Source organism: Misgurnus anguillicaudatus, chromosome 9 (assembly GCF_027580225.2).
Source record: "Misgurnus anguillicaudatus chromosome 9, ASM2758022v2, whole genome shotgun sequence".
Taxonomy (NCBI): domain Eukaryota; kingdom Metazoa; phylum Chordata; class Actinopteri; order Cypriniformes; family Cobitidae; genus Misgurnus; species Misgurnus anguillicaudatus.
Window position 1 is genome coordinate 18726674 of NC_073345.2, and position 27954 is coordinate 18754627.

General features: G+C 37.9%; 4 protein-coding genes across 5 annotated transcripts; 1 reads left to right on the forward strand and 3 right to left on the reverse strand.

Annotated features, from left to right (window-relative positions):
- Positions 1–572: 572 nt before the first annotated feature.
- Positions 573–16957, forward strand: nfrkb (nuclear factor related to kappaB binding protein). Its single transcript, XM_073871257.1, has 26 exons — positions 573–728; positions 1300–1460; positions 1549–1753; positions 1831–1958; positions 2124–2295; positions 2399–2503; positions 2575–2648; positions 2793–2877; positions 2993–3167; positions 3245–3356; positions 5100–5226; positions 5320–5397; positions 7449–7528; positions 7596–7642; positions 7781–7841; positions 7977–8151; positions 9884–9990; positions 10071–10194; positions 11189–11268; positions 11413–11627; positions 11706–11961; positions 12123–12332; positions 12476–13255; positions 13379–13485; positions 15465–15600; positions 15713–16957. The coding sequence occupies exons 2-26, from the start codon at positions 1335–1337 to the stop codon at positions 15836–15838; spliced, it is 3891 nt and encodes a 1296-aa protein (XP_073727358.1). The 5' UTR covers positions 573–728; positions 1300–1334; the 3' UTR covers positions 15839–16957.
- tmem45b (transmembrane protein 45B) lies at positions 16159–21836 on the reverse strand. Its single transcript, XM_055179965.2, has 6 exons — positions 21640–21836; positions 20136–20341; positions 19148–19351; positions 17272–17456; positions 17040–17182; positions 16159–16956 (listed from the first exon to the last, which is right to left on the reverse strand). Exons 2-6 carry the CDS (start codon positions 20332–20334, stop codon positions 16839–16841), a joined length of 849 nt encoding a protein of 282 aa, XP_055035940.2. The 5' UTR covers positions 20335–20341; positions 21640–21836; the 3' UTR covers positions 16159–16838.
- Positions 21837–22067: 231 nt separating this feature from the next.
- On the reverse strand, positions 22068–24119 carry gng8 (guanine nucleotide binding protein (G protein), gamma 8). 2 transcript variants are annotated; one of them, XM_055179967.2, is made up of 3 exons: positions 23965–24119; positions 23141–23253; positions 22068–22851 (listed from the first exon to the last, which is right to left on the reverse strand). In XM_055179967.2, the coding sequence occupies exons 2-3, from the start codon at positions 23222–23224 to the stop codon at positions 22723–22725; spliced, it is 213 nt and encodes a 70-aa protein (XP_055035942.1). In that variant the 5' UTR covers positions 23225–23253; positions 23965–24119; the 3' UTR covers positions 22068–22722. The 2 variants fall into 2 exon arrangements, with proteins under 2 accessions (XP_055035942.1, XP_055035941.2); XM_055179966.2 differs by having other exon boundaries at positions 23141–23492; positions 23965–24096.
- A 1870-nt stretch (positions 24120–25989) lies between these two features.
- Positions 25990–26576, reverse strand: LOC129423939 (syncollin). The gene has a single exon (XM_055180480.2). The coding sequence runs from the start codon at positions 26555–26557 to the stop codon at positions 26162–26164; it is 396 nt and encodes a 131-aa protein (XP_055036455.1). The 5' UTR covers positions 26558–26576; the 3' UTR covers positions 25990–26161.
- Between the last annotated feature and the right edge of the window lie 1378 nt (positions 26577–27954).

Sequence of the window (27954 nt, forward strand, 5' to 3'; positions counted from 1 at the left end):
GTTTACTTACAATATATTTTTTGCCTTATTGTAATTGTATGTATGTTAATGCAGAATAAAAAAAGTCTCCAAAAGGCCATTAAATGGTTTTAAGTCTCAAATCCACATTAGATGTAACATGTGTGAGAAAGTACAAACCACAAAATTGAAATATGTAAGTTTATGTCTTGGATTAGTCTAATCCATGCCCGGAAATCACTAATTTACCGCCGATAATGCATATCCGATAAAAGCAACATTATCTGACTGCACAACCGGAGGCTGCAGTTTCAGGACCGCAGTTAGACCCTAATTTTTTTGCGACAGCGCCACCTAGCGAAACTGCAGCCAGATGTACTTGTCCGGTTGTGCAGGCAGATACTACTCGGCAAAAAGTGCCACCATTGCAGTATTTCATCCAATTGAACTACTTTTAGAGTTTTAAATGTTTTTAATGGTTTATTACACTAAAATACTGCTTTCTTTACTGAAATTAAGTCTGGTTTCTAGGAATTTTGAGTAATTATTGGGTCTAAGTTGCATTATTTAATAGCTTATCAAGTAAAATAAACAAAGAATCATGTTGTGCAGGCAGATGCTACTCGCCAAAGGGGAACTTCGTATGGACCCTTAGATTTGACCGGAAATTCAAAATAAAAGTCCGGAAATGTGTACCAATGTTATTATTCCTACCGCCCTCAAGAAGGGCTAGCTAACATATTCATTTCTAATATCCACAAACACACACGGTAAGATGCCTTCAGCATTTACCCGATGTATATGAATAGATTGTGTGTAATTATGTTAATGTAGATGGCACTTTTCAGTTTTATTAACTTTTAACAATTATAGATTTATGGCTGAGAAAGACAAAGTTAGCTTGTTGCTAGTTACTTGGCTAACTTTAACTGTCAGTCTACACTACAGGATGTTGTGTTTGCACATCTTGTTTATGATAAATGCACACGACTTTTAAAATGTATTTATTAGAAAAATTCAAATGTGTTAAAACGCTGCTGATAATACTTTGTTTTATTTTTTTTAAAGTGCGGTTGGTCCTCTTGTCCTCAAATGTAATACGGAAGCTAACACCCTAAAGTGTCTTAACGTAAAAAAAAACATTTATAACGTTTCTTGTTATAAAAAATATATATTGGTAAATTGTAAAAGGCACACTTTTACGAGTATAAGTTCATAAAATATACCGCGCGATATTAACGGTGAGATGATCTATATTTCTGTTCAGTTGAAAATATTGTTCCTTTACACTGTTACTTATGATAAGGCATTGTATAATGTTTGTTTAATGTAAACTCGCAGATACTGCTTTTGCTGTTGTGAAGGTGAGTTAAAATATGGATCCTTTGGATCACATGTTATCAGACCCACTGGAGTCTGGTATGGACCGTGATGGACGTGTGATGGAAGAATGCATGTTGGGAAACTGCCGAGTTCGGGTTCCTGAAGATCTGCTGGAGGATGTGAGTAAAGCAGCCTTTTTATTAAACAATTAATGACACAAACCGAGTTATTTTGTTATAATTATGTATATGTGTCTCTGCATGAGAGGATCCAGAGATTTTCTTCTCAGTGGTGAGCGAGAGCACGTGGACAGATGTTCTGACAGATGCTCAACGGACACATCTCCGTCAGTTCCTTCCACAGTTCAGTGAAAACAACATCTCTGAGCAGGAGAACACCATCAGTGACCTTTTCAACAACCAGAATTTATTTTTCGGAAATCCCTTGCACATTGCTCAGAAACTCTTCAGAGGTTATCTTCTTTCTGTTCGCTTTCTATTTTCATTAATATACGACGTGATGTCAATTAGGTTGTTTATCTTGCCTTAGATGGTTACTTCAATCCAGAAGTGGTGAAGTACAGGCAACTCTGTGCCAAGTCCCAGAAAAAAAGACACATCTACTCTCTTCAGCAGTACTACCACAAATTACTCAAGCAGATCCTGGTCTCCAGAAAGGTACAATGAGCAACTTTATTATTTGTCAATTTTTTTAGACTAGTCAGTAGATCTTTCTTACCATCCTTAAAGATGTCCACAGTGTCTGTGCTAACCCGCTTCGTAGGTGCATGTACAGAATAGTAGTTACCCCACTAATAAATGTGTGTTTCTCTTTTATTGTAGGAGTTGCTGGATTTTGCCGTTCGCAGTGGACCTGAGCTGGCTGTGAAACGGCGTTACCCTGCTCCGTCCCACAAGGAGGTGCTAGAACAGAGGGTAAGGCGTCGCGTGGGTCACATACTGAAGGATGTGAAAACCGACTGTGGAGACAGCAATGTGTCATCGGATGAAGATGGTGAGTGTGACCAAACATTTTTAGCCTCATATTGTGCTCAGGATGTGATGGAGGACATTAGTCTTGTAGTGATACAGAAAGAAATAATTTTTAATGTGAACAGACGCAGCCTCTTGGTTGCCGGTTCCTCAGTCGCCCTCCTCCCCAACACCAGCCATCTCCCTCAGGGTCCTGCCCAGCCTCTCTACTCCGGACATGAAAGCTAGAGGTCAGTTTCAGGTGGTTTTTAGTTTGTTAAAGTATTTCTAAGTAAATAAAGATGACTTTATTTCTATACAGATAAGCCAGAGCTGGGTGAGAAGGACCTCAGAGCCATGCTGCAAAGGCACAGAGAGAAGAGAAAACGACAACCTGTAAGCTTATGCTCGATACTTATCCTTAAAGGGGTCAAACCTTTTTCTTTTGAAAAATAAAAACATTCAAGTTTAGTTTGTTAATTTTGTATAACCGGTTTGCATGATTTCCCATGTTACTTCAATAATTGCTGTCATTTTTAGGATCACCCTGACCTCATAACCTCCGACCTCCATCTTGGTGACATCATGTCACGAGTGAATATCGGCAGAAAAGGATCGATTACGAGTAAATACAATCAGCTCAGTCATTGATCTTCATAAGCCTCATCTCTCAGAAATAAAACGCATCAATTATTGTATCAGCTAAAATAGTTTGTGTTCTTTGTCTCTTTTTGTTCTAGCCAACTTTGAACTAGTCCTGCCTAAGAAAAAGATAAAAGAGGAGAGGAGAAAGAAGAAGATGCGGCCCATTAAAACCGAATCGGAGGAGGTGTGCGATGTACAAATGTCTGCAGCTTCCGTCACCCCGGGCCTCGCTGACTCCCCCGCTGTTCCCTTACAAAGTGTTAAAGAAGAGTAAGTATTTCTTCTGTGCAAATGACACTCTCAGATTTGAAATGTCTTGCTCTCATTTCTCTTGCTTTGTACTGTAGGCCCATGGATGAGTCTCAGAACAGCCCTGAAACGGTGGAGGAGATAGCCATGAGCTTTTTTCATTTGCTCGAGGATGTGCTCAGGCTGGAAGGGGTAGCAACATCCTCAATGGTACATATGGCACCTTTATTTATTTATACATGCGTCTTTTTTGTTCTGATAAATATATTGTACATCTGTAAGAATTCATAAATATACACATGTCTGCAGCTGGTTTTGAAGTATTAAAGCCGAGGGTTATAGAATAGAATAGATAGGCACCGATATGAAACTTTTCCACCAATACCAATAGCTGATTATTCAGAATCATATTGGTCGATGCAAATAGCTTATTGGCTATATTAAAGGAAAACCCCCGTTTTTAAATATTTTACTATGTTTTTACCTCAACTTAGACGAATTAATACATACCTATATTTTTTCAATGTGTGTACTCAATCTTTATACAGCGAGTTGTGGATGTGTTAGCATTTAGTCTAGCCCCATTCATTCCTTAGGATCCAAACAGGGATGAATTTAGTAAATATGGTGGCACAAAACAAAACATAGGCTCGAGGTCGAAGTGCTACAAACTAAGTGCTTTTCCGCCATACAACATAGTTCTCATTTTTATCCCCTTAAAAAAATACATTTTATTTTGTGCCACCATACTTACTCATGTAACTACTCATGTAACAGTCTTTAAATAGGGAAAACATGAAAGTGGTAAGAACATAGTAAAATGTTTAAAAACGGTGGTGTTTTCCTTTAACTTGCATTAACATATTCTTAATGTTATTCATTCATATAATGACCATTAATATTGAAAATTGACTGTTTTTAAACTATCGGCCTATAGTGTTAAAAAGTGCTTTTATTGATCATTACCAATTATTGGCCGATATTTTGGTGCATTTCTAGAATAGACCTTGCTAATGTTTCGTCATCATGACGTAGTGTTCAAGAGAAGGACGCAGTGTTCAAAATGCCGTCTACTTGCTGTGTTATAAACTGGAATAGTCGTTCTCATGATAAGTGCCATAAAGCTTTAGAATGGAAAATCCTTTTATCGTTTTCAAACATGGAAAAATATTAGTACAAGGCATGTTTCAGAGGTGACAAAAAGATGATGAATGGCATGGATAGCAGCAGTATGGAGACCAAAGATAAAATGTGTTTTATTAATAAAGGCAAAGAACCAGTTTATTTGTAGTGCACTGACGACAATTTTGTATAATTATTTAATAATTTAATTAATAAAAAGAGATATGTTTGGTAATTGTACCTGAATGAATTTGAAATTAATTTGGTATATTTCATATCAATATATTTGTTGTGTTGAGTGTACAAATATATGTAAACACTTTGCAGTTTGAATGATGTCCTGTATAAACAAAATGACGGAGTATGTTTTCATGTTTCCTGTTCGATCGCGCCCGCGCCTCTCCCTCTCTTTCACTCACATATCTTGTCTTTGCATTAGGGTTTAGTTTTAGGCGGTATGGTCTGAACAATGTTTTCTTTAGCCTGCTGCATTTTGTAGGATTATATTCTGTTTTCACGCTAATTTTTCATGCCAGAACACAAGCCTGCTATCTATGCCAGTCCATGTAAACGGGCCAAACATACCCATAATTCTTTGCGTTCTGATGACGTTGCCGCCCAGTTTGTCACGTGTCTTAGCGATGTCTGTAGAAGGTCATTCAGATTATAAGTAACACAAATTAGGTCACAGTACTGTATTATAGGATAGGACATGCTGTAACAAAAGTAAACAAAACAGCTACAATGTGTGGAATAGTGACTACATTGTATATCCTAAACATGTATGATTGATAACTATACTGTGATTGTCCCTTAAATTGCTACACTCAGGTGGAGGAGAAAGTCCAACAATGGCAAACATCTCCGGCAAGCACACTCAACTCTTGGTTTTCGATGGCCCCCTGCTGGTCAGAGTTGGTAGTGCCTGCACTACAGTTTCTTGCTGGAGAGAGCAAATGTAAGTTTTACTTCATGGTTAATTAAAAAGAATAATATTTCTGATAAATCATGAATGTTGTTGCTTTGAATTGTTTGTAATTTCTCTTTTTAGCTGGTGTGATGGCTATGCCTACTGGCTTCGTACCTATTGTGGAATTTAAAGAATCTACCCAGCAATGGAAATGGATGGGTAACACGATCATCTCACTTTGATCTGCTCAAACTTTATCCGGCCATTTTTAACAAAATATATTAATTGGTTAATTATCATAAGTAAGGAATAATTGACGACAGGCTGTTAAAAAAAAAAATGCACACACAAGGTGGTAATGTGGCACGACGCAGTTACCACAAACATTGGTAAGACATTGCTTTGGTGCTTATTTGAAGATATTTGACAGGTCAGGTGTGCATTTATTGAAAAATATTGCATACTCATGGAACACTTCTCAACCAATCAGAATCAAGCAGTCAACAGCCCCATTAGGGATGCGCGATAATTTGCATGCGATATCATCCGCATCTCGTCAGTAAAGCCAGTTCCTTGATTGGTAGTAAATCGCCATCACCTGCTATTCGGATGGAGGGGCATTTACTGCACAAGGCCATAGTTCACTGACAAGCTGGGCCATATTGCATACATATCGCATATCACGAAATTTCTTCTATTTTCAGTTAACTACGGCTTTGTGTAGTAAATGCCGCTCCATCTGATTTACTTTACTTCTAATCACGGAACCGGCTTCCCTGACGAGATGTGCAATCACATGCAAATTATCGCTCATTCCTAAGCTCCGTGATAAAAATGAATGATAATACATACTGCTGTTGTAATTGTGTGTCTTAATCAGCTCCCTTGTTCAGTAGTCAGGGCACTGATCAGGGAGTTGGCCATTAAAGGTGCAGTGTGTAATTTTTAAGAAGGATCTCTTGACAAAAATGCAATATTATATACAAAACTACATTATCAGGGGTGTATAAAGAACTTTTTATAATGAATCGTTATGTTTTTATTACCTTAGTATGAGATGTTTTTATCTACATACACCAAGGGTCCCCTTACGTGGAAGTCGCCACCATGTTTCTACAGAAGCCCTTAACGGACAAATTTTTTTCTCCGACGATGACATGTTTTTCCGGTGGTGGCTACTGTAGCTTCTCTATGCATTTAAAAAGCGAGGGGTTAGCCGTTGGTTGCAATTCACAACCTCACCACTAGATGCCGCTAAAATTTACACACTGCACCTTTAAGGGGTTTCTCAATTTCAAAATCCTTACAGTGCGCTATAAAGTTCATTTAATTAAAAATTCCCACAATGCAACGCAAAAACCAGTGAGCATTAATCCCCTTCTGAAGCTCTCAAACTGAAAATCACACAAGCCAACTCGATAAACTTATAAGTAATGTTATTTTACATATTTGTTTACTTGCTCATCAATGCTCACTGGCTTATGCGTTGCATTGTGGGAATTTTTAGGGACGAATGTTCCAGCGCACTGGAAGTATTTTGCGATTGAGACAGACAACGCTTAAATGGCCTTCCTGACTTGCTGATCAGAGGGCGTTTCTCAATGTCAAGGAAAGATCCTCGGAAGCCAGAATTTCGAGGACGCTACGAAAAATATCCCATTATACAGGAAAGGATGCATATGTCTGTCCTTCGCGCTCTCAAATCACAGAGCACCGAAAGCACACCTTATTACTGACGTAATGACGCAGTGACATGCACTTGCTAGCCTGTTTCATTTACGTGTTCTCCGAATGCTAAAGAGAAGCCTCACCTAGCCTCTGAAGGAAGTGACTTGGAAAGACCAGTCCTGCCAAGGAAGTATCCTTGACATTGAGAAACGTCCAGTGCCCAGACTACTGAAGAAGGGAGTTGAGAGACACAGCTGGTTGTTGATGAATAATAATTATTACAATGCGCTTAAGCAGCCACTTCACAGGATAAGTAGTGAACACTGTCCCAATGTGAAGTGAGCTTCTTATCAGTGCCCGAACCTGCGTACACAATATACTAATGCATGAGGTCGGGTGCTAGGGAGCTGATTGAGACACACCCTTAGTGTCTTCTGTTGTGTTTTGTTTTGTTAGTGCTTCTACACAGAGCTCAATTTAAGCAGATATTCCCCCTTAAAAAAGTTAGATGTACACTGCCAGTCAAATATTTTTTCCATCTTAGAATAGCAAGTTTCATCAACAGGTTTTTAATTCTTCACTTTTCATACTTTTCTTTGCAGGCCCAAGTCAAGATGGAGACAAAGATCTGAGTGCACTGTTCCAGCTATGGCTGGAGTCGAAAGATCACATGGTTGTCAAGGTAGTAAGCTACATTCTTGTTTTCCAAAGCACACTGTCCCGTTTCTGATTCTGTGTTTGCTTTACAGCAGGAATGTGAGGACACATCAGACCTCACTCCTCCAACACCAAGAGTGTGAGTGTAGTACAGTGACTGTGCATTTTTATACACTATAACGCAAATTAGTATTTGTCTTCAGTTGAATGTGGTTACTTCCTGACGTCGTAAATCTAATGTAAAAGCATGCCGTTTTTCCTACTGTTTGTTTATTAGGTGGACAGACTATGTGGTGAGACCTAGTACAGGAGAAGAAAGGCATGTTTTTCAAGAGCAGGTTAGTGCCCAACCCTCACCTGGCAAGCTGATTTATTTAATCTGGCATGTTGACAGCTGCATACTTCACGTCACTTTAGTGTTTGTAAAAGAATGTAGTGTGCTATTCAGTCACGGTTTTGTTTCTGTTTGTTAGGAGCAGCAGCGCTATGATCAGCCACACAAAGCCTTCACTTACCGAATGCACGGCTTTGAGTCTGTGGTGGGACCAGTCAAGGGAGTTTTTGACAAGGAGACTTCTCTTAATAAAGCTCGAGAGCATTCTTTACTGCGCTCTGACCGACCCGCCTATGTCACCATACTGTCTCTTGGTAACTGTTGGGTGCTATTTACTTAGTGCTGTCTCATTTATTGATGTCATACTAAGTCAATATGACCATTAATTCTTCAGCATTTGTGATATTTTTTAAAGCTATCACTAAGTCGAATCAGACAGTTACAGTAAGGAAAATAAGTATTTGAACACCCTGCTGTTTTGCAGGTTCCTCCCACTTGGGAGTCATGGAGGGGCCTGAATTGTCATCGTTAGGTCATGTCCACTGTGAGAGACATAATCTAAAAAAAAATCCAGAAATCACAATGTATGATTTTTTTACTATTTATTTGTATGATACAGCTGCAAATAAGTATTTGAACACCTGAGAAAGTCAATGTTAATATTTGGTACAGTAGCCTTTGTTTGAGGTCAAACGTTTCCTGTAGTTTTTTTTTACCAGGTTTGCAAACACTGCAGGAGGGATTTTGGCCCACTCCTCCACACAGATCTTCTCTAGATCAGTCAGGTTTCTGGCCTGTCGCTGAGAAACACGGAGTTTGAGCTCCCTCCAAAGATTCTCTATTGGGTTTAGGTCTGGAGACTGGCTAGGCCACGCCAGAACCTTGATATGCTTCTTACAGAGCCACTCCTTGGTTATCCTGGCTGTGTGCTTCGGGTCATTGTCATGTTGGAAGACCCAGCCTCGACCCATCTTCAATGCTCTAACTGAGGGAAGGAGGTTGTTCCCCAAAATCTCGCAATACATGGCCCCGGTCATCCTCTCCTTAATACAGTGCAGTCGCCCTGTCCCATGTGCAGAAAAACACCCCCAAAGCATGATGCTACCACCCCATTGCTTCACAGTAGGGATGGTGTTCTTGGGATGGTACTCATCATCATTCTTCTTCCTCCAAACACGTTTAGTGGAATTATGATCAAAAAGTTATATTTTGGTCTCATCTGACCACATGACTTTCTCCCATGACTCCTCTGGATCATCCAAATGGTCATTGGCAAACTTAAGACGGGCCTGGAGATGTGCTGGTTTAAGCAGGGGAACCTTTCGTGCCATGCATGATTTCATACCATGACGTCTTAGTGTAACCTAGGAAACGGTGGTCCCAGCTCTTTTCAGGTCACTGACCAGCTCCTCCCATGTAGTTCTGGGCAAATTTTTCACCTTTCTTAGGATCATTGAGACCCCACGAGGTGAGATCTTGCATGGAGCCCCAGTCTGAGGGAGATTGACAGTCATGTTTAGCTTCTTCCATTTTTAAATGATTGCTCCAACAGTGGACCTTTTTCACCAAGCTGCTTGGCAATTTCCCTGTAGCCCTTTCCAGCCTTGTGGAGGTGTAAAATTTTGTCTCTAGTGTCTTTGGACAGCTTTTTGGTCTTGACAATGTTAGTAGTTGGATTCTTACTGATTGTATGGGGTGGAGAGGTGTCTTTATGACCTCAAACAGATGCATCTAATTTAGGATAATAAATGGAGTGGAGGTGGACATTTTAAAGGCAGACTAACAGGTCTTTGAGGGTCAGAATTCTAGCTGATAGACAGGTGTTCAAATACTTATTTGCTGCTGTACACATCTCACAGTGGACATGCACCTACAATGACAAATTTCAGACCTCTTCATCATTTCTAAGTGGGAGAACTTGCAAAATAGCAAATACTTATTTTTCTCACTGTATACAAGATTTGAAAAAACTCCTTGTTTAAATTGAGGCTAAATAATAAAAAATAAAGTGGTTTATGAATGTGTATCCTGTTTTCATGAACACAGTGAGAGATGCTGCTGCTAGGCTTCCTAATGGAGAAGGAACCAGAGCTGAGATTTGTGAGTTACTCAAAGACTCCCAGTTTCTGGCCCCTGATGTCACCAGTGCACAGGTTAACCATAACGTTTATGCTTATATGTTTACCTTTTTAATACATTAGTCACTTACAGTCATACATTTTGTGTCTTTAAGGTCAACACAGTGGTGAGCGGTGCACTCGACCGCCTCCACTACGAGAAAGATCCTTGCGTGAAATACGACATCGGCCGCAAGCTTTGGATCTACCTCCATCGTGACCGGAGCCAGGAAGAGTTTGGTAAGCATCCCTTTAAAACCTGTGCAGTACTGCTTGTGTAATACGCAAACATTCATGTTATTCACTAAAAGGGTTTCATAGCCACAAGCAGTATTTAAATGAGTAGAGAGACACAGCATGTTTGTTGTTACAATAGTCCATCATTTATCTAAACAAGTAGAGCAGGTTTAGTGTTTTGAGAGTAGGTGTCTGTGTCAGGTTACCATGTTTTGGTAATTGTAATTATAAATATGCTGAGACAGTCTTCGGTGTGGAGAGCAGAAGATATCAGCAGATGTCAAAAATAAATATTAAAAATCATGCTGTATCTGCATATAATATTTACATTACACTAGTTTATTATACGCTCATTTTAAAATAGACTTATGCTTTATTATGTGACCTTATTGTAGTGCATCCCACCAGCTAAGTTGATTTAAGGTCAGGGCATCACATTCCCAAAAAGACATTTGACTGCCAATAGTCCACGGATAAAAATTTGCGACATGTGGTTTTGGATCCAATCAGAGCAGGACAATTTGCCTTTGATAATAAAATCAATTGAAAACAGGTTAGGGCTGTCACAATTGTGAAATTAGCTTTCTAATAAATTGTGATGGTTATGACGATTAATTGCCTGTTTTAGGACTTCGAGGATTATAACTGTCTGTTTTATTGCTTTGACAATTAATTCTCATACATTTTTTTTTGTTTGTTCATGAAATAATTTTTTACACAGCTATATCTTTCAAAACTGAAAATTTTTCACAAGAAATAAACACAATAAAATGTCTGAAAAATAATCTGATAGGAGACATCTGCTACTGTCCTGTACAGGCGCTGCAGCTCCCCCTTGTGTTTTTTAAAGAGAAGTACAATCATTGTGGTGATCTGAAATCATCGCAATGAGGTCAAACAATAGCGATGAGACTGTTATTTAATAATTGTGCCAGCCCTATGCACTATAGTGAGATTCATAGATTCAATCCCAATGTGATCATTTCTTTTCCCTCAGAAAAAATACACCAGGCTCAAGCTGCAGCTGCCAAAGCCAAGAAGGCTCTCCAGCAGAAGCCCAAACCTACACCCAAACCTGTGAGTTCAGCTGCACAACACCCAAGTCACTCATGACCATCTACAGTCTGTCATACGCTCATTTGACATGTAAAGCACACTGTATGTTCATGCAGATTTGCATCAGCTTGCATTTGTTTGTCTATGATTTTTGTCTGCACGTAGAAGGCAGGTGGCAAGGAGCAAGGCGCCAAGAACGGCACCAGCGAGGCTGGTCAGAGCTCAGGGGCCGAAGCGGTCGGCATTAATCCCACCAACTTGCCCCAGCCTCCCTCCACCCCCACCCCGAGCACCCCTGGAACCCCCAAATCACCTCTCGCTTCCACAGCAGCTACTCCAACCAAAACAGGAGCTCCAGAGCCTGTCAAACCCAGTCCTAGGTTTGTGAATGACACTGATGAAATAATATCCAGCGCAAATTTTCAACCTACTTTTATGATAATTTTGTTATTTTCCAGTGTTCTGTTGGTGTCTCCTCCGTCTATGCCGCAGCTAGGAGCGCTGCTTCCCGCCAGTCAGACAAGTCAACAGGTTTCCCAGCAGGCCTCGGCACAGCCTGCGACTCGAGTAGTGGCGCACTCGGCTGCCACCGGCTCTTTGCCTCAGGTGCGAGTGGTCACCTCGTCTGCAGGCCAGCCTGCAACATTAGTGCACCAGAGCCCTCACCACATCAGAGTACCAGTATCTGTGACCCATGGCAAGAGCATCACGCAGGTCTGCCATAGCTTTCATACTTCATGCTGTTCCTTATTAACTGTTTGTGTTCATTGCTTTTGCGTTAGTATTTGCTGACACTTACAGTGCATAACAATTACATTTATCTGCGAATTATTTATTTAACTGGATTAACATCTTGTTTATCTTTCTGTGAGCAGACAGTGGTGACTGTCCCACTAAGATCTCAGTCTACGGGAAGTCCCATCCAGGTGCAGGCTTCACGTGGTCAGGCCAGTGTTACTGTCCCAGGTCTTGCCTCTGCTGTCACGGTAACCAAACCTCAAACCAGTTCACCCGCAAGCCCTGCGCACAACCCATCATCACCTGCAGTACTGCAGGGAGTAAGCAGCCAGAATATTATCAAACAGGTACAAAGGCACTGTTTACGCCCTGATATTAACATCCCTGGTATCATCAATGTCAATCTTTTAAACGTAAGGCAATACATTAAAAAAAAAGAATATATGATCAATGCTACTTTTCCAAGATTGCTCGCTTTTGTTTCAACCAGGTTGCTATCGCGGGCCAGTTAGGTGTAAAGGCTCAAAGCGCCGCAGGAATCCCTCTCACCGCCACTAACTTGCGCATTCAGGGCAAGGATGTGCTCCGTCTGCCCCCATCTTCGATTACCACTGATGCCAAAGGTCAGACAGTGCTGCGCATCACTCCAGACATGATGGCCACCCTCACTAAATCTCCAATGGCCACTGTCAAGCTCACCCCAGACATGCTGAGCGGTGCCACCAGCGCAGGGACTAAGAGCATCTCTGCCACTCTGCATATGTCTTCATCCCAACCCTCTCCCACCGCTCCAAACGTTGCCCCACCTGCAACAGCTGAGACCCTTGCTGCCAAAGCACCTGCGGCTCTAGGCACCACGGGCACCGCTACCCTTGTGAAGGTTCACCCGGATCTAAAGGCAGCTTGTGACACAGCTATCCGCCTCATGCCTGCCCTGTCAGTCACTATGGCTGACCCTAAAACCCGCACTTACTCTACTGTAACCTCTTCTGACTCAAAAGCAGGCACCACTATTCGAATAGTGCCAAATCTGGGTGTGATCCCTCAGAAACAGGGTCAGACTGTCTCGCTTAGTACAACCACCTCAGCTACAAAGCCAATCACGGTGTCATCAGGGGCAGCCACTGTCACCATTGCCACTAGTGGAGTGGGAGGAGCCAAAAGCGTGACACTCAGCCCTGCAGTCACGGGGTCTTCTCTGTCTCTGGGTACTGCTGCAGCCACGGTCAGACAAGTGCCAGTCAGTGCCACTGTAGTTTCTACACAAGCGGTATGTTTATTTTTCCTGTGACTCATTAGCATGATTGATCTATAATGTTTGTAGAGAAATAATTAGTTTTATAAATAAATACTGCTGTAGGTCAACCTTAACTGTAACCTTTAATCTTATCAGGGCAAGATTCCTACAAGGATTACAGTGCCTCTCTCTGTCCTCAGCCAACCTTTGAAAAACAAGAGTATGGTCACTACACCCTTACTAAAAGGGAATATAAGCACAAAGTAAGCATTCAACAATGTCACCTTTATATTAGGAACATTAAAATGTGTCACTTTTTAAATTTGATTTCCCTAAAATTTCCTGTTATTTTTTGTTGGCAATTGCTTGTCAATCACAAATAATTGCTATAATAAAGCTTATAGAATTATTTAATTATGAGAATCATTTAATTTTAATTATTTAAATTAGCTGTTTTATTATATTTAAATTTTTAAATTAATATTTAATTATTTAATTTTAAATATTTAAATTAACATACTGCTATTACATGTTGTGATAAAGCGACCCTGGTTTATTATTCATCACGCATGTACAGAATAGATTAGGGAAATAGTTGCTTTTCGTTTTGCAGTAATGAGAATCTGGTGGGAGAAATTTGGCACTACTGTCTTTTCACAATTACATTGCCCAAGGGTCACATGGCCCAAAATCTTTTTTTTATAAAATTTAAAATGTGGATATTTCTACAACAACACCGCGCAGATTACCCTCAGAAGGCCTTTGTTTATCATTGTGGAGCCGTTTGGATTAATTTTGTGAATGATGAATGCACATTTTTTAAAATAACTGAAAATGTGTTAGTCTGAAAAACGATGGAGGTGGGCTTGGGGGTGAGTAAATCGTGGGTTTAATATCATTTTTGGCCGAACTATCCTTTTGACTTTACAGGGACTTTAATCTTAGAAATTGTTTTGAAGCACATTATAAATGTTATAAATGTATTGCTAAAACACTCCCAAAAGACTGTAAACTATGTAGCACTGGATTGCAGAGTTAGGGGCTGATCACACCAAACGTGTTTATGCCAGTTGCAGGCGCCTTTTTGAATGATTTTCTATGGGCAGTGAGCGTTATGTGCGCAGTTTATGCGCGCCGAACACCTTGCATGTTTTGCCGCCTGCCACAGCACATGCTTTTAAAGAAACACTGAGAGCAGAAAAGCGCCCGACGTCATACGCGTCTTTCCATTGTCCAATCGAATTAGGGGAAAGACGGGCCTTTCGTTGTGATGACAAAAGTTTACAGTTGTTTGAAACAACCGGACTCTACTCACTCCTGTCTTCTGCGTGTTTGTGCACCTCTCACCCTCAAACAACGTCAGAGCAAGCATCCTCTTTTTAAAGTTTCTGCTAATGTGACTGTTAACAGCAAAAGTGTGCTCACGCTTCAATATTTGATTGACAGGACTGTGACTCGGTGGTTGCCTAGCGATATAAAAAGCTGGGCCGCACTGCTCTTTATTTAAAGTGTCCAAAAAAGGCAGTGCAGGCGCGCGTTGCATTTCCAAGCGTTTAAAACGCATTTGGTATGATTGGCCCCTTGGTCATTAAACAGTCTTTCACAATTTCTGTTTTCAGGATTATTTAGGCAGGGTTAAAACGGGGCTCAATGATACACTTGAGCCATCGCGCATGGCCCTGCCCCTAACACAGTCGAGCAGAGAATGCTGCCTATTTTTCTAAGCTTTTACCAACTGATTTGATTAAATTGTCATTTTTTTTCCATCATTCAAATTTGGTTGGGTGGATAATAACACATTTTTCTGTGGTGTGACAAACTCCGAACACATTTAATGTGACTTTACAGGGACTTTCAGTTTTGCAAGATTCATTGAACGTTTCTATTGTAAACGATCTTAAATTGTGAGGGATAGTTCACCCAAAAATTACAATTCTGTCATTTTATCACCATCAAGTTGTTTTAAACTAATATGAATATATATTTTCTGCTGAACACAAATGAAGAATGTTTGTAGCAGATCTTAGAAAAAAATAATACTATGGAAGTCAGTGGTGCCCATGATCTGTTTTGTTACAAACATTTTTCAAAATATGTTCATTTGTGTTCAGCAGAACAAAAACATTTATACAAATGATGGCACATTTTTTTTATTTTTGGGTAACTGTTCCTTTAAATATGTCTTGTATTACAAGCTTTGAAGTTCAACCATCATGTTTATTTATGTTTCTTCTGTTTTCAGTATTGGTAATCTGGGCAGAAACATCATTCTGACCACTATGCCAGCAGGCACCAAGATAATTGCTGGGAACAAGCCTGTCAGTTTTGTGACTGCTCAGCAATTGCAACAGCTGCAGCAGCAAGGACAGGCCACACAGGTTGACTCTTTATTGAACCTTTACCAAATTACTACCAAACAAACCTTAAACAGAAAGGAAAACAAAAAACATTGTCTTGATTCGAGCTAACAAGTGTTTTTCTTTGCCCCAGGTTCGAATTCAGACGGTGCCAGCTCAGCAGCTGCAGCGTACTGTCGCCAGCTCACCAAAATCCACCGTGTCTACGGTGGTGGTCTCCACCGCGCCTTCGCCGAAGACAAACCCGGATCCTCAGTGACACAACTGGAAGATTTGTTAGTTGTTCAATGCAGTGATATATGCACGGTGTCTTGCTCTCAATGTACGTCTTTCTACTTTCCCATGAAAGTAGCAGATGGCAAAACATTGTCAGATTCAGGGTTGAGCTGACACAGCATTTTCTCGGATTTTGTTGTTTCAGACATTTCATTTATATGCTGATCACTGCAAATACACATTGACGGCTTGTAAGCATTGTGATAAGATCATATTGACATCACAGATTAACGATAGCGCGACTAATTTCAGACAGGAAATCTAGGTTTGTAAGCCTTGCTATAAAAAATGCTGACATGCATATGGATGCAAATTTGTTTATTTCTTGTTTTCTCATAAAGCAGTGTAATTGAATGAATACTGTTAATGTACAGTAGCTGTTGTGTTATGTTATAAATAAATGCTAAACAAATATGTATTTTGAGTAACAACTGTTATATGCATGCAAGTGAATTAGGCCAATGTAAATATAACGATAAGTCAAGTTGCTTACTGCAATTGAAGGCTTTATCCTGGACTTATATATGCAAAAATAATCATTTGCCTGCTTTGTGCCGCTTCATTTACATGCTGTGGCCAGTATCATGAATAACAACTGATAAAGCAGTCCCAAATACTAGCAGTATTTACATTTCATTATAAATATGTGTGCATGCACTATTATATATCTATTACATGATGGGAATATCATTCATAAATGTATTACCAGAGGAATATTTTGTTTTGTTTCTGGGTTCTTTAGATGAGATGACTGGCTTGACAGGAATGTGTTTCAGTGGGAATTGTGCCAGGTGCTCATAGCACCTGTGATAACCACTTTATTTACAAGTCCATATATTTTAAGCATAAATACAGAGGGTTTTGATAGTTGTTGAATAGTTTGTATCTGTCCTATTGGATGATCAGATTGTTGGTAAATAAATCCTACAGTGCATTTAGCTCCAAAATTGGCATTTCTCACAGTCCAAAATCAATGGCTCCATCTATTCTTCATCTGATTCCTGAAGCAAAGCTTTCTGGGAGCTCGGGTCAGAGGGAGTAGACTTCCTAAGGCCCAATTCCATGTCACCCATCTGTCTTCCGATACACCATTTTGAAGACCTGTAAATTTGACAGGAACAAAAGCTGTAATCAAAATGAAATCGGTGAAAAATCTCAATGACCCAATATGACAGTGTCCTCACCAAAAAACCACACCGTAGATGACGCCCACGATCAGTATTGCCACAGCATAATGCCAACAGAAGCACATGGTGATAAACATGATGTTGTCATGGGCTTCCAGATCCCATTCGGGTCCGCTCAGAGGATACAGAACGAATCCGATCTAAAAAAAAAGTTGCCTCATCCAGTTACCAACACATTTGTGAAGATAATGGCATATTTAGTTGATTTTAAATGCTTAACTGAAATTACCTGATAGAACCAGGTGCCTTGTAAGATGGCCACACTGCATCTGAAAATCTCCAGCACTGGGTTATCTCTCTTAAACACTTCAAGCATGGTGCTGGCTGATCCACCAAACACGGCAACCAGAAGCAAAGAATGAATGTGCTTGTCCAGAGGAGGACGGTTGTGTACGTGAAAATAGAAAAGGAACCCTGCAAAGAAGCCATGACATTTCCTCATTTTTTGATGGTGAATGAGGAAGCCATATGCAACCTCAACCCCCCATCCTAAACAAACAGCATTTTTGTTTATTACTGACACATCAATATTTGAATACATGAGTACAGTACAAATCATAGTTCCGGGTGCATATAGGTTTTAGTTTAAGGTAAAAAAAAAAGTGCAATTTAGTTTTGTGTTCAAATTGTCAATTTCTTTTTATTTTAATGTCATATTAATGCTTAATTACATATATACACATTGTGTGTAACAAAAAAAATGCTGGTTTTAATTTCTAACCCAGTTTTGGGTCAAAAAAGAACAAACCCAGTCGTTGGGTTAAATTAACCCAGAAAATGTTTATATTTGACCTAACAATGGCTTAAAACAATTTTGAGCATTTGGGGTTATTATTTTACAACCAACGGGTTGGGTTTGTCCCTTTTTGACCTAGCGCTGGGTTAAAAAAGTATTTTTTAAAAGTGTATTTACACTCACCTAAAGGATTATTAGGAACACCTGTTCAATTTCTCATTAATGCAATGGTGTAATTGTGTGGGGAATGTTTTCTTGGCACACTTCAGGCACCTTAGTGCCAATTGGGCATCGTTTAAATGCCATGGCCTACCTGAGCATTGTTTCTGACCATGTCCATCCCTTTATAACTACCATGTACTCATCTTATGATGGCTACTTCCAGCCAGATAATGCACCATGTCACAAAGCTCGAATCATTTCAAATTGGTTTCTTGAACATGACAATGAGTTCACTGTACTAAAATGGCCCCCACAGTCACTAGATCTCAACCCAATAGAGCATCTTTGGGGTGTGGTGAAACGGGAGCTTCGTGCCCTGGATGTGCATCCCACAAATCTCCATCAACTGCAAGATGCTATCCTATCAATATGGGCCAACATTTCTAAAGAATGCTTTCAGCACCTTGTTGAATCAATGCCACGTAAAATTAAGGCAGTTTTGAAGGCACAGTATTAGTATGGTGTTCCTAATAATCCTTTAGGTGAGTGTACATTCCACTGTTCTGTATTTTTATTACATATTGTGTATTTACAGTACATTTCAGTAATATGCAGTGGCGACCGGCCGGTGTCTTCTTTTTTCGAGGGCGCTCCATTTGAAGTTCGTCACAACATGTATGTAGTTTGTCATGTGTGTGGTTCGTAATTTCAAAATATGTGTTTGGCTCGTCAAATGAACCTATATGCATCATGTGTCTTGTCAAAAAAATTTCTTCTGCAGATGCAAAGGGTTTATGATAAAAGAGACACTCACGTTTGCCAGATACTCGCATAATCTCATGCCTAATCAGAGTTTAATGTTAAGTGACTGTCTTGGGTGTATTTTGTGAACGTGAGCGTATCTTTTATCATAAACGGTCTTGACGCGTGTGAGCAGGCACTTATTTTGACAAAACACGTGAAGCACATGGTTCACATGACGCAACACACACATATCTTGAAAACACGAGCAACACACATGACACTCCAAACACATATTTTGAATTTGCGCCGCTCGTAAAAGCATTCTCGATCTGCCTCTGGTGTCATTTATATATTATATACTTGTTTATCTTTTGTAAATGTTACAGTTATATTATCTAGCTGCTCTTGCAAACTAAATGTTAAATGCTCTTTCAAGCTGCCAAATGAATAAATGTGAATGTACCTTCCACAAAAAGAGCCAAGGAAAGGGAGAGGCGGTCGAGACCGACTGGAACAGGAAGAGAAGAGGCGCTGAGAACATCCACAATGCCAGAGATGCCGAAGAACAGGTACATGGTGCTGTGCTGCCAATTCATCAGTTTTATCCAGCCATCATTATACAGATGAGCATGTGGACCATCAGGCACAAACTGCTCTGCCATGATCCCTACAGAGACACTTCAGTGTAAGACTTTTATTTCGCTTTAGTACTTACTTTATTATAAGTTATAATTATTAATAATTATAAATGTGTGGCTATATTATGTTTACGCAAACCAAATGAGTATACAGTGACAAAATATTCTTTATACTGACATCACTCTTAGAAATAAAGGTACAAAAGCTGTCACCCTTTTAAAAAGAGTTTATATAAGTACCTCAATGGTGCTATTCAGAGATACATACTGGTACCTCAAATGTACATATTTGTATTACATACTACTAAAGGGATAGTTTACCCAAAAATGGAAATTCTGTCATCATTTACTCACCCTCATGTTGTTTTAAACCTGTATGAGTTTTTTATTTGATAAACAAATTCGGATAAATGATGATAAGCATACAGCTGATTGTAATCTTTGACTTCCAAAGTAGGAAAAATAAATACATTGGAATTCAATGGTTACAAGCACCTGTGTGCTTACCATCATTTATCAAAATATCCTCTTTTGTGTTCATCAAAAATAAAAAAAACTCATATAGGTTTAGAACAAGATGAGGGTGAGTAAATGATGACAGAATTTTCATTTTTGGATAAACTATCCCATTACAAACTTTCTAAAGAGTGCCTTCCTAGTGACAACTTTTGTACCTTTATTTCTGACGGTGTACAAGCCAAGATCACCCATTTCAAAATCATCTCTTCAAGCTGTAAGTCACCAAAAATATAGGCTAAATAAAAACTTTTTACAAGTGTTTTTGTACCCTGCTTTATGTGCTTTGTGGCTCACCAGAAAATGTAAAGAAAATCTTCAGAGCCCCTTCGATTAAGTCTATTCGCTTAAAGAGTAAAGTCAGCCTTTGGTTCTCTCTGTCTCCATGTCGCCTCTCTCTTCTCCGCATCTGTCGCAAAGGGTATTTTATCGACCACCACAGGCCAAACAGCAGGAAGAATGTACCTGGTAATGCATGTCCTTTGAAGTTGGCCATTCTGCCACTTAAAACAAAAAGAAAATGTTAGCAATTTACCTCCAACAAAAGTAATGTTTAAAGTAGGATTTCACAGGAACGGGTGGGGTTCTTCAAAGCTTCAAATAGAAGCTTCACATCAGATGTCCTTTCCTTTATCTATGGTCATGTGTTATTCAATGCATTACCTGTTCCAAAGTTTAGTATTGCAAGGCATTATATTACATGCAATTAGATCTTTTTGATAATCATTAATGAAATAACTAAATGCATTGCATGAAGAGTTGTGGTATTGTTACACTTTCATAAGGGATTAGCTTGATCGTTTACTTTTGAACATATTTGCATGAATACAACAAGTCTTGTCTTTCTAGTAAACCTGTTGTCAGTGCATTAGTGAAATGCTTCTCACCTTCACCTGAGGTAAAAATCAAGTTTTTCTCGGTAGGTAAGAAGCGCTTGTATTTACCCAGGCGCATGTGGGGGTGAGTTTATTGCCGTTCGATGACTCAGGTGATCTCTTTGTTTAGTGTACTATGGTTTATGAGAAAATACTTTACCCCTGCCAACCATAGTTTCCAAAATTGAGTTATTGACTGGCGATAAAATCCCTATTTATAGAAATTAAACAAAATGACCAAAACTAATTTAAAGAATTTTAAAGAAATACATATAGTAGTAACAATGTTTTGTTTTGTAATGATTTTTTGTTTAATCAACTTACAAGTCATTTTAACTTATTTATCTTGACAAGAGATGAGCTGCTATAACTTATAAAATTTAGTTGAAATGTGTCAACAGTTAAAATTACTTGAGTTAATGAACAAAAACATAAAAAAATAAGGCAACAAAGATTTTTTTACTGTGTGTTAACTACTGTTAAAATACTGTAAATACTGTAGTATAATATAGAAATTACTACACTGTTATAGTATTCTGTACAAAAAAAACTGCAGTGTGAAGTTAAAACAACTTGATTTTGCAAGTCAATTCAACCTACTATTTTAAGTTTTGCTTTAAAGTAACATAAAAATATATGTTGATTTGACAAAAATGCTGCATATATTTACCACCATAATGAATGACAAGCTGTATTTAAAAAAATACATTAGTGTAGGCCTACTTTAATATTTACTATGGTACAGTCTGAAAACACTATAGTATCTAGGAAGTTTACTATAGTAATTACTAAAGTACACTACATGGGTACAAAACCAGACATTATGATACATCACTTAATTTTAACATGAGACAAACAAAATAAATGTTCAACATGAAAGTATTGCACATGTACAGTAGCTCTATAATATTGTTTGGGAATTTTACCTCAACACTGTGCTGTGCTTTAGCGGCAGGTGATGGGTAGCCTAATATCCTCCTGTCTCCAAAGTGTGCACCTGCTCACCTGTTTAACTTTATGACGAACCCGCCCTCCTGCACACAACATTACATCACAAAAGCAGACACACCCTCCTTCTAATGAGTGACAGGATTATTGAAGGACTATACTCTCTGTACAGACCAGTTGTGCCTCATTTAAATGTACCTACTTAAATAATGCGATTTCAAATGTAAATTAAGCAAAGTCATTTAAAAAGCATGTTGAGTTGTGGCTAAATAGCATTTTTTTAAGGCATATATAGGCTATAAGGCACACAATGGCTTTGTACAAGGAGGGTATTGAAAGTTAATGTATAACCTATGCATTCACGGAAACTGACAGAGAAAACCAAACAAACAAACGCAAAGAAAAATGAACTTTGCTCTCTTTTATTGTTTAGATAAAGCAAGCAGCATTCAGAGCAGCTGTGTGGGATAGGAAACAGCGCCACCATGAGACGAAATTTTATATTGTCTTATCTTATTTCCACTTGACATTTTTAAATTTGAAAATGGTAATAATAACTTATTGAAATCAGGTGCATGCATATTAATGCAATGTTTACATTTCCTGGCAAATTAGCTGTTTTATTACATCCCCTAGTTCATAAATCTATTTAACTGACATGAGCTGTAGACTTCAATGATTTTGCTGATAAACATCAATAATAAATGAAAAATAAAACAAATAAAAATGGGTCAAATCTGTGAAACACATCAACGTCTTAGTGCTTGAGATGAACATCATTAGTTTCTAAGATAAATACCTTTTTTATAGAAATATTTCACAAAAATAATACATTTTTGTTTAGAAGCTACTACAGAAGAAATTATCCAATTGCAAAGTTTTATTATACATATATTTAAGTTAAAAAATTAAATAATCCAGAAACATTACAGTTATGGTAGCCTGCATGAGAGAGATAAAAAGTCATGTTTCAAATTATGTAAAATATCAGCGAAACATTTGGCTTCAGGTCTTTGAATTATCCTACAAAATAAAATAAAAATGTGCCCTATAAATAACATCTACAAAACAGTACAGAAAATCTTTTTCTCTCTGAACGGGTTTTCTGAGGATGGCACAGGTGCTACCAGGGGATCTTCTTTTGCATGCGCTTCACAGTAAGCCATCAGTTCAGCTGCAGCTTTAGATACCTGCATACAAAAATAAAAACGCTGCCAACCTCTACAAATAACATCCCATATATATGGATTTTACCATCAGGTTCTAAGAATGAACGAAACAACATTTATTAATCTTAATGTTCATTTTAACACTCACTAATACCTTTGACATCTGTGCAAAGAAGTAACATGAACAACTGGACTTGCATTAAACTAATATTAACAAAGGACAGGTATCAAATAAAGCATGTTTGCCATAAAAGTCTATTAAATTAATTCTTTGATATAATATATAAGATGAATTGTTTAGGTGACTTACCATCATTCTGTCAATATTAACCTCTAACTTTAATTGCTCCACTGTCTTTCGAGCATCTGCAATCTTGGCCATGTTGTTAGACATTATGTTCACTTGCAGTAACCAGATTAACCCTAGAGGAATACAGCAAAACAAATCCCATAAGAGTCCAGATAAATGCATGTGGTAGATAACATCTCAACTCATCTCAGATGTCTTATGTTGTAGTTCCCTAAGAAGACACAACGCTATTGGCTCCTCCAGGCTGTTAAAGTAATCTCTGTTGCAGAGCTGTAATTGTTTTGCTGGGTCTCAGCTGGTTGTGTTTTGGATGAGACTCAGTGGGGAGGTGTAGCAGTGCAGTGAAGAAATCCTCCAGAGAGAAAATAATCTGTTACTTATTAATATAAACTAATGCTGCGTGCTTGGTACTTTAAAAGTGTGTCTTTCTTTTTTATTATACTTCCACTTAAAAGCTGAATAAGGTGGTTTTGTTGTTTTAGATGATTTTCAAATCTTTTTTATTCTGTACACTTGTTAATAAAAATTGAGGATATGAAAATCTGTATTCTTGGTAACATAATACGGATACAAAATCAAACCACCACCAACATTGGAAGTAGTAATCGTATATGAATGTAAAACATTGTATGGCAATATTAAATAACCCTTAATCATATGAGCATGCATAACTTTAAAAATATTCCTTTAACCAAATCCACTAATTACTGTAAAAAGTTCACATTTACAAAAGTGGTTTCATCTTTAAATATTGAATACATTTTATTGTATAGAAAATATATAAATATAAATAGTATATGTTTTATTTATCTATTAATTCTTACCTCAGTTGATGGGAATTTTTCCAGTATGGTAGTAGAACAATCGTCTTGTTATTGTTGACTGCTTGTTAAACACATTACAACCTGCTGGTCTGAATGAAGAGAAAGTTAAGAGTGAGGAGAGGAGAGATGGTACCTCCTGATACCTCCTCTCATAATTAGATTTTATTCCTCCCCCATTGGGCAGAAAAGGCAAGTCACAGGCATCATGGGGTGTGACCTTCTACTCAATGTATCTCAGCACATAAGTGATACCTGCCATCACAATGTGCAGCATTGTGCTTTTATCATCAATGAGAAAATGCCATTTCAGGTAAATCAGAATGAACCAAAAATAGATAATAACATATCTTGTGTATGTTTAAGGTTCCCAAAAAATCCCAAAAGACACATCAAATGTTTTTATGCCCGTCTGTAATATACTCCTAGACATTGTTGCATTTACACCATTCTTGCATTTGAAGAAAATAATTTTAACACCAGTCCCATTCAGGACCAAGAATCAGCCTGGGCCTATATGGTTAAGTGATTAGACACTCTTGCCGGTCTTATCATTAATACCTGGGGGGAAAAGTGGTTGTTGAGCTCACTGCAGGTGGCTCAGAGCTCTTCTCCCGGGGTTTAATGTCAACCAGCTCATTAGCTGCTTTTTCAGACATGATTTATTGATCTACAAGTTGCTGATGTTAGAAATCTATCTATAAATGTACAGAAAATAAACTGAAAAGAGATAGAAAATAGACTGAGAAAGCTATTTTCCTGTAGCTCACCTAGTTAAGCATTGCATTCGCTTTAGGGCTGCATGATATAAAAACATATTATATAAGTTGCAATATAACATATGTGAAATGATAGCACTTCATGTGTGTAAAATCAAAAAAGCTAAAAAATAAATAACCAACATACATGTTTCACATTCTTTCTGTTTAAAAGAGCATAACTCTTTTGTCTTTGGAAAGAACCTGTAACATACATGTTTTAATATAGGTGTTAATATGACATGTCCTTTTCCACTATCTTCATACAAGAAAGTATTGTCCTTGTAAATGTTTCAGGAAAATGTTTAGACATCATAGCTTTTCATCTCCTCTAATTGCCATATCCATAACATGCCAATTACATGTATTACCAATTTTAAGTGTTTGCACAGTTCTTGTTGCCTTGATAATAGAAAATTTGAGCTAGGCATCATGTATGACAGTTGCCAAAGTGAGATATGAGCTGAAAAATGACCAGATCCTGCCATGAACTATATATAATAGACATATCTTAATGTATAGGGTTTACATTATGTGGATATATAAAGAAACAATACAGGAGACCTATATGGCCTGTATATGCACATTTATGCACCTCAATTTTGCCTATATGTGGCATATGTATATGCAGCATATACATACATGAGCATATATGCTGTATATATGCAGCATATATGTGCATATAAGCTGCATATAGGTTTCCTATATGTGCATATATCCTCATATAGGTTCTTTCCATGTGGGAATTACCAGTCTCTCTGCTATATGCATCAACCTAAAACTTATTGCAGTATTGAACTCATTGCATTATTGCCAACCACTGTGTAAATATACTTTAGTTACTGTATTTAAACACTGTAGCCTTGGATCAGAGAGAGAGAGAGAGAGAAAGAGAGAGAGAGATCCTTGTTGCTCAATATCAAACTGTCCAACTACAGGACCAGTTTGATTGGCCAGGTGATATTTATGTATATGTTTTAATGTGGCTTTAATGTTGTTTCATATATTTTTGTTTTTTCAATTTTACATGTAGTGCAAGACTAATTAAACCGAAACGAATTGTTTGTATCTGTTTTTGCTGTATAAGCTATATAGCTCCTGACTGTCCAGTATAACTATTTGTCTATTACACGCTATTACAGTATTGAGGAGTATTATGATATGTTAAAATACAGATAATAATGCATGACTTAAAGATTTTACTGACTTTATGCTTCATTGTAGTATGATAAAAGGAAAGAAAGACATTTTCATCAGACATTCAAAGACATTCTTGCAGTAACATTTGATATTTAATTCCTTTGTAGATCTTGAATAGAATTACAATGAGCAGAAATTATACTGAACATCTGAAAACATGCATGTATAGGGTTTACAGCTGTTCTTATTTTCCATTAACATTAAATGTTAAAGTTCATTGAGCTTATGCACTTCTTTGAAGTCTAACATGTGCAGTAGTATCCCGACAAGGAGTCGTTCCAGTCTCCAAACAGCCCTTTCTGCACTTCTTTGAGGTGGTACACAATGCCAGCAGAAAACTTCTTCTTATAGCCTTGCTTCTTAGTCTTGGACCACACTGTCAGACTGCAGGATCTGCCCACCACAAGAGAAGAGACACGGTTGTCCCAAGCCTTGGGGATGATGGGAACGTCTTCGTTGGGATAAACGTTCAAAAAGTCGCCGTAGCAGCTCGAGTCATAGTAGTAGCTGCTGTGCTCAAAAAAGCGAACACAGAGCTTGTTTCCATCATCGTCTTGAAGTGCATTTGGTTGAGGACACTCTGCATTCAGTCCTTCAAAGCACAGAGCAGCCAGGAGAACAGCAATGAACGCCTTCATGTTTTCAGTCTGTTGAGTGAACTAATGTCACTTGACCTGACTATATACTTGGTCCAGCTCCTTATGAGTAACGCATGTGAGAAACCTCAGGTTTGCCAACAGATGCACTGAAGGCCCTTGTAAAAAAATATTAAACCAGCCTATACTTTATGCTGTTTAATAAACAGTGAGGTGAAAAGTGCAATTAAAAAAAGATAGCTTATATAATGTTACAAGTTAAGTTTTCAATACAAACATGTCCTAATCTGTCATTCACTACATAGATTGAATGGATTGATGTGAATGTGTTTGCAGAGGTTTTTTTACAGTATGCTGTACCATATTTTTACATATGTATATTTGCACGAAGCTCTTAATGATTCTTAAGAAGTGATGTCATCAGTGTGATTTTTATTAAAAAATAAAAGCTTTTTTGTTAAACGGTAACACCAGTGACACAACTCCAGGGGACCACTACTTTCATTATATATTTTATAATATTTATTTAGCATTTTGTTTTTTAATGTAATTTACATAATTTATTTGATAGTTATGGACACATTATTATATTTTAAATGGAAGAAAACACTGTTTTTGATCTCAAAATAAAGCATTTTTCGTTCTGTACATGACTGTGGGGACGGGCACTTCTGTGGTGTTTGGAATTTTAATTTATTGATACATATTAAATATTGCTACATTGATGCCTCAAGAAGGTGTAATTGTTCAAATAACATATTGTGTCATTTTAAAATATAAAAAATTGTAACCCTAAAGTGTTTTTCAAGTGTAATATTTCTATAAAGGCTATGGACAGAAAAATTTATATTTCCGTAGAATGACCCTTTTATGACTAAAAAGTTCTGCATTCAGAAATTGCATATTTCATCACAAAAATGTTGAGGTCTGGCCTGCCATCTCAGTTTGACTCAAACTGTTCCCACACAAGTGTGTACACATATTGTGCATAATGTAACTACGTTTAGTTTAATTCCATACATAATTTTTTTAATCAAATTAATTAAACTAAAAAAGTAACTTGCATTACTTTTTTTAAAAAGTAACTTAAATATTAAAGTGTAGGCTACATTTAAAAAGTAATGCATTACTTTACTCGTTACTTCAGAAAAGTAATATTATTACATAGTGTGCGTTACTTGTAATGCGTTACCCCCAACACTGATCATCTGTAAATAAGATGTTTTGTGATTAGTGCTAACATTTTATAGTCAAAGTTTACTGAAGAAAGTGGATCAAAAAAGTTAATCAAAGTTGTCCTAAGACAAGATCTTGGTTTTGGTTTTGGTTTAAGACCACTTCTATGAAATGTTTGATCCACTTCAAATGCTGCTCCTAAGATTTTTTATGTTTGTGACCTTGTCCTTGTCTGTGAAATCCAGGCTAAGATCACATAATTT